The sequence below is a fragment of the Engraulis encrasicolus genome, chromosome 2, assembly GCF_034702125.1.
Source record: "Engraulis encrasicolus isolate BLACKSEA-1 chromosome 2, IST_EnEncr_1.0, whole genome shotgun sequence".
Lineage (NCBI taxonomy): Eukaryota > Metazoa > Chordata > Actinopteri > Clupeiformes > Engraulidae > Engraulis > Engraulis encrasicolus.
In genome coordinates, this window is record NC_085858.1 from 51,159,428 (window position 1) to 51,171,927 (window position 12,500).

Here is a 12,500-nt window from a genome sequence, read left to right on the forward strand (position 1 = left end):
ACTTCAAAGACTCTCTCTCTCTCTCTCTCTCTCTCTCTCTCTCTCTCTCTCTCTCTCACACATTCTCTCTCTCTCTCTCGTTACTGTCCTTGTTTTAATTTGTGTGCAGCATGCGTGCATTTGTTTATGTGTTTACGTGGAAAATGGAAAATGCAGCCGCTTGTTTAGGCCTGGATATTTTTGTAACCAATGCTTTTGTATTAGCTTAAGCCTTCTTCCCAAACACTAGGGGCTCCAAACAGTCATACAGGCCCTCTTCCCACTCACTTTGACTTTTGTGTGGTACAAAGCTGTCAGTGATGTACCTGAACAATTTACTCTAGATCTTCAGTGGTTTCTCCACGGTCTTTGAAGACTGTTGACCTATTTTTAGTTGCCTTGCCAAGAAACATATGGACACATTTACTTGGGTTCTGTTTACCTGTTTACGTAGGTTCTGATGAATCCTTCATGCCGAAGTTTGTTGTGGTTTTTATTGTCCGACAATGGCTGTAACTGCCCTACCATCGCTGCCATGTGATTATTGATTCCTAATTACAATGCTTATGTTCTACATCTGACTCGCTTTCTGATTATTGATCACTAATTACAACTGTTGCAGACACAGACTTAAGAGCAGACGTAACATTGGATTAAATGTCCTGTCCCATTTCTGCCCTGGCTGTGACGTGACAAGTCTGTTATTGTTGTTTTCAGTTGTGTTGCTTTTTCGATGGATAGAGGTCATGCGATGTCGTATGTCAGCTATTTAGCGCATGGATGGGCGAGCGCCGTAGCCCATGGCTAGGCAGAGTGAGGCTATAGCACAGGCAGGAGGGGGGGGGGGGGGTTAGAGGGTGTCTGAAATATTCAGAGGCACAGTTAGAGCCCCTGACAATGACCTATTTTCCGCTGTGGCTGATGGGGTAAATAACAGATTGCGGGAATACATTAGCAAGGTTTCGCTGCTACTCTCCCGATCGATCCGCCCTGACATGGCCGCCACCACACACACACACACACACACACACACACACACACACACACACACACACACACACACACACACACACACACACACACACACACACACACACACACACACACACACACCCTCCAGAGAGCCCCGTCTGATTGGCTGATGGCCAGGCAAGCAAAAAAACAAAAAAGATGTTTGCTTTCCAACCTCCTGATTCATTTTTTCCCTTTTGTTTTTGTTGATTTCACAACATTTCAAGCATCCTCCAATTTTTTTTTTTTACAGATTTTGGAACGGCTAATCATTGAAGTACTCATCTTTAGTTTTGGATTTAAAAAAGGAAACTGGGTACCACTCATACCAGTTACTTGTAGGATAGCAGAACATATATGTGCACACAGAGCAATTTTGTGAAAGCAATCAGATAAGAACAGCAATCGACTCAGTCTGCTAGACTCCAGACATGGTCATTGAAGCTCATTGAACTATTTCCCCACATGCTAAGGGTTACTTATCTGTCTTTAAAGGAACTAATCTCGGCCTTGGTACTTCTATTGGGTGTTTAATATAGCAGGGTCCCTATAAGGCCCCTATCTTGTCCTAATCTGGCAGTTGTTGTGAACAGTTGTAAACAGTTTAACAGATATTAGATTAGATAACTTTTATTAGCACCCAAAGGTACACAGTAAATGTTGCGGTGTTAATTCAACACTTAGAGTCAAATGATGTCAAATCAACTCTTTAAGTGTTAAATGAGCACTGCAGAATTTACTGTGTAGATTTGATTTGCAGTCAAGGGATCTCCCCTCATTCAAAACATTTAAAACATTGAGGACACTCACTACATACAAGCGTTCCACACTGAACATTTAAACTTGTTCAAGAAAAGCACAATAGAAGAGAGCCAGTAGAATTTGGTCATTGTGAAAGTACATTTTCCTCAGACAATGCATACGCTGGTTGGCCTTTCTAAAAACAGCTTCACAATTTACCTCAAAGTAAGCCTTGTTGTCAGTAATTAACACAATCAACAGTTGTTGTTAAAAGCTTCCTTGTCTAAATAATCATTGACTGCAAAAAAACAGTGTTATTTTAACTCAAATAAATTGGAGCTGGCGTTAACTCCATTAAGTGGAAATTACTCAAACATAGTGTTGATTTGGTCAGTGTAACATTTTTAAAGTTGATGATTCTTTGTAAATATTGAAACACTGCAATGTTAAAAAAAAATATTGAACTCTGGTGATATCTGGAGCAGAGTGTGCGGCTAATCGTGGTAGAGTTGAAATGAAACGGGCTATCTGCAAAATTTGACACTGACATCTGACTCCACTTGTCTCTCCACAGTGTTGTAAATACTCTATCTGGAGTTATGTATGTTAACTCTGGAACATTGACACCCCATTATTTACTGTGCAGACCAAGGGTTAGCAAATTCAGGCTCGGGGCCACATGTGGCCCGTAGAGCCTTTGCAAGAAGGAAAACAGAAAAAAAATACAAATTCATATGGTTCCTCAACATTCTTAAAATGGCTACCTAAAACAGGGTTCTTGGGAATTTACGTAAGATTAACCAAGTACATAGGCTACATCCAAAATACTTTTCATTACAATGTGCAGGAATGACATAGCTGACAAGTTACGTTAGCATAGCGTACACTATTTCTTGTTATTGACACGGGTACGTTGCCTGCAACATCTGGCCCTTTGGTCAATATTATAAACCCAATGTGGCCCTTGGGCCAAAATAATTGCCCACCCCTGGTGTAGACCTTGGGGACTGACGTGACACCGCTGAGCTGACCTCATTTGGGATGAGGACGGGCCATTTTCACGCCCTCCTCATGTGACATGACTTCACTTGTGGCAGTCATGGGTGAGTGGTTAGGGCGTCAGACTTGCATCCCAGAGGTTGCCGGTTCGACCACCGACCCGCCAGGTTGGCTGGGGGGAGTAATCAACCAGTGCTCTCCCCCATCCTCCTCCATGACTGAGGTACCCTGAGCATGGTACCGTCCCACCGCACTGCTCCCCATGGGGCGCCACTGAGGGCTGCCCCCTTGCACGGGTGAGGCATAAATGCAATTTCGTTGTGTGCAGTGTGCAGTGTTCACTTGTGTGCTGTGGAGTGCTGTGTCACAATGACAATGGGAGTTGGAGTTTCCCAATGGGCTTTCACTTCGCTTTCACTTCACTTCACTTTACAACACACTTTTTTACACCTTGAGTGTACAACTGATCAATCGTTCAGTTGGTCCTGCTGTAAGTGTTGAACTAACACACTGGAAAGTTGATCAGAGTCCTGAACTTATTCATGTAAAGACATAACACCTTGTTTGTAGTATCATATGCATGACTGCTTGAACACATGTGCACTTACAGTACAGTGCACACTTCTACCAGTGTCCCGGATTTACCTGAGGCAGTAGGCCACATTAAAGTGCCTATCAATCATGTGTTCTTACATGTCATTCACAGGGAAAACTTTAAAAGGTTGTGTGTTTGTGCGTGTGTGCGTGTGTGCGTGTGTGCGTGTGTGCGTGTGTGCGTGTGTGTGTGTGTGTGCGTGTGTGCGTGTGTGCGTGTGTGTGTGTGTGTGTGTGTGTGTGTGTGTGCGTGCGTGTGTGTGTGTGTGTGCCAGGTGGAACAGCTGTAAGAAGAATAAGCAGGGTGCGGGCATGCGGACTGGCACTGCCAACCCCAGCCAGACGCCCTCGCCGGAGGGGGAGAAGCTGCACAGTGACAGTGGCATCTCCGTGGACAGCCAGAGTCTACAGGAACAACTGCAGCAGGGCTCACACACAGGTAAGAGCAAACACACACACACACACACACACACACACACACACACACACACACACACACACACACACACACACACACACACACACACACACACACACACACACACACACACACACTCACAAAGTAGCATATACACGCATGTTTTCAGTTTGAGCAAGGCTTTCAGTAGACACACAAAGGACTTTTACACACTGTGGAGCGTCTGTCGATTCCCATTCATCCAGGACATTGATAATGAATATGGCTACACCTCAGGTTTCAGATCTAGTATCAATGAAGGCATTGATGAGATGCTGGGTGGTTTTGCATGTGATGCCTCCTCTGCAGGCTCTGTGTGTGTGTGTGTGTGTGTGTGTGTGTGTGTGTGTGTGTGTGTGTGTGTGTGTGTGTGTGTGTGTGTGTGTGTGTGTGTGTGTGTGTGTGTGTGTGTGTGTGTGTGTGTGTGTGTGCATATGTGTGCATATGTGTGCGTGTGTGTGTGTGTGTGTGTGTGTGTGTGTGTGTGTGTGTGTGTGTGTGTGTGTGTGTGAGAGAGAGAGAGAGAGAGAGAGAGAGAGAGAGAGAGAGAGAGAGAGAGAGAGAGAGAGCATGTGTATGCGTGCGTGTGTGTGTGTGTTTGCATCTGTGTATTTGTGTTCTCTTTGTGTGTTCATTCAATTTTAAGTCCTCAAGCTTAGCTTGACCTGGAATCACCTTTCATGATTATGTGGTTGAGTCTGCGGGGCGTTCTGCTACAATAAGGCAGGCATTCTCTTATGCCGACTTGTCTTACGGCAGGTATTCTCTCATTCAGACTTTTTTTGGTTTGATGACCCCTTTCATCTATTTCTCAGAAAACTGTATTCCACAAGCTGTATTATGTTTGAGGAGCACCTTGGCGTCAACTGTGATGTGTTGAAATCTGCTATGGAAGTACAAATCGCTCCACTTGACTATGTCTCTATTGCCATTAAAGCCTTGATTGGGCTTGATGATGTCTTTAATCCAGTGCTGTGGTGCTCTAAAAGCCCTCTGCTAGATCGGCCTTTGCCCCGTCCTGCCCTTGCATGATCCCTAGAAGAACACCTTTAATTAGACTGTTTTTAAGACACTCCTGCCCTTTCTTATTTTGCCATTTGTTCGTTTCATGTTTTTATTCTTTTATTCTATGTCACCTCTTATTCTTCATTTCACCTGGTCCCTACTCCCTCCTCCTCTCCTGGCCCCGTCCCAGAAAAAAAATCCCATCCCGGGCTGGAGTAAAAGAAAAACAAAACCCATCCCGTCCACTCCTGTAAGAATGTCTCTCAATCCTGCCCACTCCCACTCAAAATCATTCATTTTCATCTTTATTCCCGCTCCTGCCCGCTCCCATTCATCTTTACTCCCGCTCCTGCCCGCTCCCGTTCATCTTTAACATTTTGACTCCCATTCAGCGGGAATCCCGTGGGACACACAGGAATTGCCAAAAAATGTCATCCTCTACTCCTTACTCCTCTGTGTTCAGTTATTGTCTTCATCTTCCCTATACTCCTCCTATCCTATCTCTGTCTCTGTCTCTGTCTCTGTCTCTCTGTCTTTCTCCATTGAAATTCAATGAGGTTTATTGGCCGAACAAGGGTAAATTACCAAAGCACAGGGCAAAATAATGAACAGGCCATTCATTCAAACAAATTTCACTCATTCATTTATTCTCTCTCGTGGGGAGAGACGGAGGGCATCCTAGCCACTGCACGCTCTCCTCCTGTCCCCTCTGTCTTAATATCTGTCTGGGTCTGTCTCTGTCTCACTCTATCCATCTCCGCATCGCTCTCTCTCTTTCTTTCTCACCCCATATGTCGCCCCTCTCTTCCTCTAAACTCAATTTTATTCAATTAACTTTATTGGTACAACAAATAAGTTAAATGCAATAAAGCATAGGGCATAGGTAGGGACTTTCATTCATTTATACAAACTCATTTATTTATTCACATATTGTCTCTCTCTCTCAATTTCAATTTTTGCTTTATTGAAATGACAAATAGGTGATTGCATTGCCAAATTCATAGTTTGCTTTTACAATATTTGTTTTCTCCACACCCCTCTCTCTGTCTGTCTGTCTGTCTGTCTGTCTGTCTGTCTGTCTGTCTGTCTGTCTGTCTGTCAGTGGTGAAGATCGACGGGGTCCCATGTCTGGCCTTGCCCCTGCACGCTCGGCAGGAGGTGGAGAAGCTGCTGAGCCAGGGCTGCGGAGGAGGAGGAGGAGGAGTAGGAGGGGAGGAGCATGACGAGACGGAGGCGGACGATTGGTGCAGCCTGGCGGGGTTGCTGGGATACGAGAAGGAGCGCATCGCCACCTTCCAGAAGGAGGAGCGGCCCATCCAGGCTCTGCTCACCGATTGGGAGAGCCAGGGCTCGGCCAACATGGACACGCTCTTCACCGCGCTGCGGAAGATCAACCGCGAAGACATCGTCCAAAGCCTGGCAACCAAACCTACCGCTACGTCAGCCGTGTAAAACACACACACACACACACACACATACACACACAAAATATACACACCAAACCACCCCTCCACACAAAAACACCCTCTCTTACTTAAACCCATACACATACACACACACACACACACAGACACACACACACACACACACACACACACACACACACACACACACACACACACACACACACACACACACACACACACACACACACACACACACACACACACACACACACACACAAGCATTCACACACTCTAGGCATACATGCAAGCACACACACACAAACTGGTCACCACAGCTTTACGTATCCTGTCATCTAAAACCCACTAGCCTGCCATGGGTCATAACCACTCCCACATGTGTGACATCATACCTACGACACCCACAACCAATCACTTCGCTGACCTGGACCACTCCAATCCACCTCCTTCCTGGAATATCTCAAGCATCTCAAACCACATCCATCTGGACTACATTGTCAGTGTAAAAAACACTCCTTGCCATAAGCAATCGTAACGACTCCCTGACTCATTAGCAACTGCTATTTAGCATTAGCGCATACTCCGTGAGCTAACCTCATTTAGCCAAACGTTGAGGCTGCTCCAAACGACAGTGTCTCCATTCAGGTGGCTCCATTCTGCATCTGGAAACTCCGATCTTCAAACTCCAAGCCCATCGACCCATATTGTCAAAATACGTGCTCTGAACGGACTATATTCCATGTCATGGACATGCTCCTAGAAACAAAAGATAGTCATTGTGAATCAACCCTATCAGGGACAAATATCCCATGACCTACAATGCCCATACACCAGCTCAACGGGCCTCCTGGTCTATCACGTTCTCAGTAGAATCTCATTACCAATCAATTACTACAACTGCAAAGAAAATATCATCAGACTTGTCAGTTCGAAAAACTTCATCGCACATGAATCTTACAACAAAACCCCCGGTCCAGGCAAAATGACTACTTCCTCTAAATCCTGCTGTGCACATGACTGTACATGCTGTCATTATACGCCATTTGTGAAGGTGAGATTACCATAATCGCTGACTGTCCCTGGTCATGCCTGTGTCATGCTTTGTGTTCCTGTTGGACACAGCTTCAAGTGTTTGCTCGTCAACTCACGTCCTCCACATACACTGTACAGTCACTCTGCAGTTACATCGATGTCATAAGCTTGTAAACTCTGTGATAACTTGAGGCCTTGGCATTTTCCCAGAAGAAATTGCCCCCAGGTCTCAGTGCCAGTGTAAGTGATCCTGCAAGGCATACGTTTTAATCCATTGTGTGTTGGATGGAACACGCGTCAAACCATGGTAACAATCTAGAATACATCTCGAACGGAAATCCGATCTGGCTCCCTCAAAAGAATCCCTCTTGTGGTCTCATGGAGATGAGAATCATCAAAGTGGGAGTGGATTTTTTTTTTTCATTTTGGTTGATGGATGATGGAGGACAGACGGAGATGATGATGGATGGCTGAACAAGGGCCTGTGCCACGCATTCTTAGATAAGGACGTCATCGTGTTGATCCAAGAAGACTTCTAATGGAACTGTTGCCATACCCGTACTCTATTGTCTCATCATAAACAGGGACCAGAATATTCTGGAACTATGAAACCACTGTGACTGTTAAAAAAGTATGATGACGAAGCATCATAACCAACCCGTGATGATAGCCATAATCTAAAAAACAATGCAATGTTGATGTTATTAGCCATTTGATTTACAAGTTGCCATGACGTTTTGTCGTTAAAGCCACTACGAGTTTTCTGCCTGTGAGGGAGCCACACTCTGAAGTGGCTCAGTGGAGGTCTTTTTTTTGTTTGTTAAAATCTTCCAGATGGAGAGAGAGAATCCTGGTGGTCTCCCAGGGTGATGAGAGAGAGAGTGTACCTGATCATGCAGGTGAAAGGGGTAATGTGAGACGCCAGCGTCGCCGGCTGAGGAAGGGCCATCTCCATTACAAAAGAGTGGGGTCACAGGGCCACTCACTCAATGACCTAGATAACATGCAGAAAAGACATCCTCCTCTCCTCCCAGGCTCTCGCTTTCTCATCCTCACAACCCACCCATCTCCTTGCGCGCGCACACACACACACACACACACACACACACACAAACACACACACACACACACACACACACACAGACACACACACACACACACACACACACACACACACACACACACACACACACACACACACACACACACACACACACACACCGACATTATATGTCATTATAGGCCTTTATCTGCCAGTTATCTCTTGGGTGGTCACTATCTAGTCGTCACCTACACAGCTATCTACGTACGTGTACCTGCTGCCTGTTTCCCATCATGCAACACTTTGCCCAGTACACACTGTAGTGTGGCAGCTCTGTCTCCAGTCACAGTAACCCTGGGTAATGCTCCCAGACATCACACTCGCTTTCCACTTTCCCCCTCACTTCTCTCTCTCTCTCTCTCTCCTGTCCCCCTCTCCCTCTCTCTGTCTTTCTTGCTCCCTCTCTATGTCCCCCCGCCCCTCTCTTTACCTCTCTCCCTTTCTGTCTCCATTCACTCTTACCCTGTGTAATCCACTCAGACACCTTCTGAGTAGAAAGGCCTCTACCAGGAGTAACCAATCCAGCCCCTATCCCCAAAAAAATCCATAATGTTCCCCCCACCACCCAAACACTACATTACCAAGCTATTAACTTACTACCCCCACCCCTATCAGCACACACACACACACACACACACACACACACGCATGCACACATGCACGCATGCACGCACGCACGCACGCACACACACACACACACACACACACACACACACACACTTTTTAGTTGTTACCAATCCCAGCGTGATGCTGCCTGCCTTGCTGCCTGGCCTTAATCATAAATGTGGGATCAATTAAAAGAATATTCTTTCTCAGACATCCAATATGCCTTGAAACACCACGCTAGTACTAGTGGCACTGCAGGCTCTTCAAGGAAGGAAGGAAGGTATGGCTTAAGTCAAAGCATAGACATACTACATATCTCACACAGGGACAGCTGATCAGGCTTGAGTCTTGGGCGGTGAGAGACTGTGAGGATCTGTGTTGTAGCCCCTTACCAGACACCGTCCCACCACTGGGACCGTTGTAATAGTCACTGAAAAAAAACCTTAACTACCATAGTACCAGAGAGAGTAGAGAGAGAGAGGTTCCATTGGCCCATTGTTTCTGGGTTCTATTATTTCAAGGGGGAGGGGGGGGGAAATCCCCCTTTAGACAGACCTAAGGACTGTTCTATTCAATGCTAGGAGTATTATGACATGCCCCTTTAGGCAGACCGGAACCTGGTCATGTTAGGTGCCCATAGCAACCTATTACATTGTCATATCTCTATATACTTAAAGAATCTCTGATAGTACTACACCACTATGCACAGGGCCTTAGTAATACGTTACGACTTGGTCATTGCCATTCTTGTAATAGCTCATTTATAACAGGGGTAGTGTCTTATGCCCCGTGTACATCGGGAGCGACCAACGCGAATGAAGTGACGGAAGTCATTCATTCTCAATGGAGGGTGCGCGACCAGTGCTACCGGAGCGAATTCGCCAGGGGCGAAGCTTCTTGAGCGACCAGGGCGAATTTTGACGATTAAACTCAAGCTAATCTTAAGCGAATTCGCTATGACGCTGTTCGGCGAAAACCAATCGGAACGTTCATATCGAGGAATGTCCCAGGCTGTCAAGACAGAGCCGTTATGTGATTAGCTGAATCAAACGTGTCAGTGCAGCGTCCAGAGCGAATAAAACGAATTCATGGCGAAACTTCTTCAACCACCCCAGCTACCCAGTCGCGTTGGTAGCGCTTGATGTACACGGGGCATTAAGGGGTTAAATAGCCCCTTCAGGTACCCAGCACCCCAGCAGTGCCTTCTGACAAAAATGCTGGAGGTTAGCGTGACTGTGTTGCAATTCCGAAATACCTCCCCTCAAATGATGAGCAATTGCAGTGAAATAAACGTGCAGTGTGGTATACTTTTTAGTTCTGTAGATGTGTTTGTGTGTTTTGAGAGGGTGCCTATGCGTGTTGGCTTAGGTGTTATCATGCCAATATGCAAAGACTCAAAAAGCACAGATAGCATGGTTACTAGAGCAGCACACACCATAGTGCCCTATGAAGAGTATTGAAGAGTATGTGGGTTAGTAGTCCTTACACCCTTGGTCTCCAAACAAATCCTGCCCGGGCATGGCAAACATTTGGCCCGCCATGAGGTCAGAACAAATGAAAAGATAAATGTGTGTGATTTTCGATCACTAAAACTTCAGCGGGTCATATGTCTCCAAAGAGAGTTAGATCTTATGCTGATAGTCCCATAAGAGACATTGACAAGAAGGGAAAAATGGAAAAGTGAAAATCTCTTCTCTGTCCAGACATCTCACTTTTTTGTCATTGGATTGGGGCGTTGGTTTGGCCCACAGCCTTGCGCTACATAATTTGGCCCTTGGAGAAAAATAATTTCAGACCACTGCCCTACACCATTGAGGTATCCACACCCACAGTGTGGGCAAAGGCGAATACACACACACAACGTATGCACACACACACACACACACACACACACACACACACACACACACACACACACACACACACACACACACACACACACAGACACACACACACACACACACACACACACACACACACACACACACACACACACACACACACTATAGAATCCTTTGAAGGCTCTTTCAGGTGCCATGGCTGCGGTCCATACCGAGCCCCCTTCCCCACCGAACCCATCCGGGGGCCAGAGAAGGGCAATGAGTGTATCGTTTCCCCTCTATTCAATGCAAACTGCATAGCACACAGTTACACACACACACACACACACACACACACACACACACACACACACACACACACACACACACACACACACACACACACACACACCAACACATGCACACACGCTCGCACGCACACACACACACACACACACACACACACACACACACACACACACACACACACACACACACACACAGACACACACACACACACAGACACACACACACACACACACACACACACACACACACACACACACACACACACACACACACACACACACACACACACACACACAGCCCCCAAAGGAACCTGGGAGAGTTGAGTGCCACTGCGGAAGGATCAAGTCATTGTTGTTTTGGAATGGCATAATGCTCAGCTATGTTACATTTGGCCATTGAAGTCAGAGACGCACAGTATAGGGAAAGCAATGGGGTTTTTTTTATAAGCAGGCACACCCTCAAGGTATTAAACTAATGACCTCGGTGAATTTATCACCTGGTCGAACCCGTCCAACCACAGGTACACAATTGGTGGCATCAATATGATCTAGGGTTATGTTCTGTGGAACAATGCCCAGCCCCCCCTCACCTCTCTGACTACGGTGATTTAATCTTTGTTGTGGTCTGTTTTTTTGTGTCAGTTCAGTTTCCCTTCTTCTAATTTTTTTTTGTCTCGTCTCGGTATTGGATTTTTTTCGGTGCAATTCCGTTTTGTAATCTGTTTTAGGTGATAGCGCCAGACAGACGGATCACCAGATGCCAACACATATTATGCAAGTATTCGATGAAAGCCATCCGTTGTTGTTTTTCTCTCTCTGTTCTTTCGAGTCTGGAATGAACTGTGAACAAATTCCATTGCATCCTTTGGGTGTCGGGAATCACCTCTCTGACGTAAACAAAAAAGAAGCCTCGGTAACACTTTCTAAGAAGCCCATATCTATAGCGCATTATGAGTGCATTTATAACAAATTATAATGTGCATCATAATTAGTCATAGTGCATCATGACTGTTATAATGCATTATAAGCCCCTTCACTGCCTGTAGTTTATAACCATTCACGAGCACTCAAAACATCCTAAGATTTATAATGCATTATAAGCTAGATTTATAGTTATTCATGACTGTTGATATACTCCATCATGAAGCGTTAAAAGTGTAGTCATAATGCATTATAATTTGTTATGAATGTGCTCATAATGCGCTATAGATATGGGCTTCATAGAAAGTGTTACCGAAGCCTTTAATCCAAAGACAGGGAAGCCGCGGGCAGAACTTTTGTGTAAGATACACGGCCACAAATGTAAATTCTATACAGGGCAGCTGCAGCCTGAGCACTATTGACTTGTTGTTACTATATGTGTCCAATTGAGTTCCCTGCAGGTGAGACACGATTTGAAGTTACATGCCCTGACATTATGCA

General features: G+C 45.6%; 1 protein-coding gene across 1 annotated transcript in view; it reads left to right on the forward strand.

Annotated features, from left to right (window-relative positions):
• ngfrb (nerve growth factor receptor b) overlaps nucleotides 1-8,375 on the forward strand; it is a 44,899-nt gene extending 36,524 nt beyond the window's left edge. The window contains exons 5-6 of the mRNA XM_063190490.1: nucleotides 3,600-3,763; nucleotides 5,889-8,375. Of these exons, the coding sequence (XP_063046560.1) occupies nucleotides 3,600-3,763; nucleotides 5,889-6,238 (514 nt within the window). The 3' untranslated portion in view covers nucleotides 6,239-8,375. The remainder of the gene's footprint in view (nucleotides 1-3,599; nucleotides 3,764-5,888) is intronic.
• The last annotated feature ends 4,125 nt before the right edge of the window (nucleotides 8,376-12,500 follow it).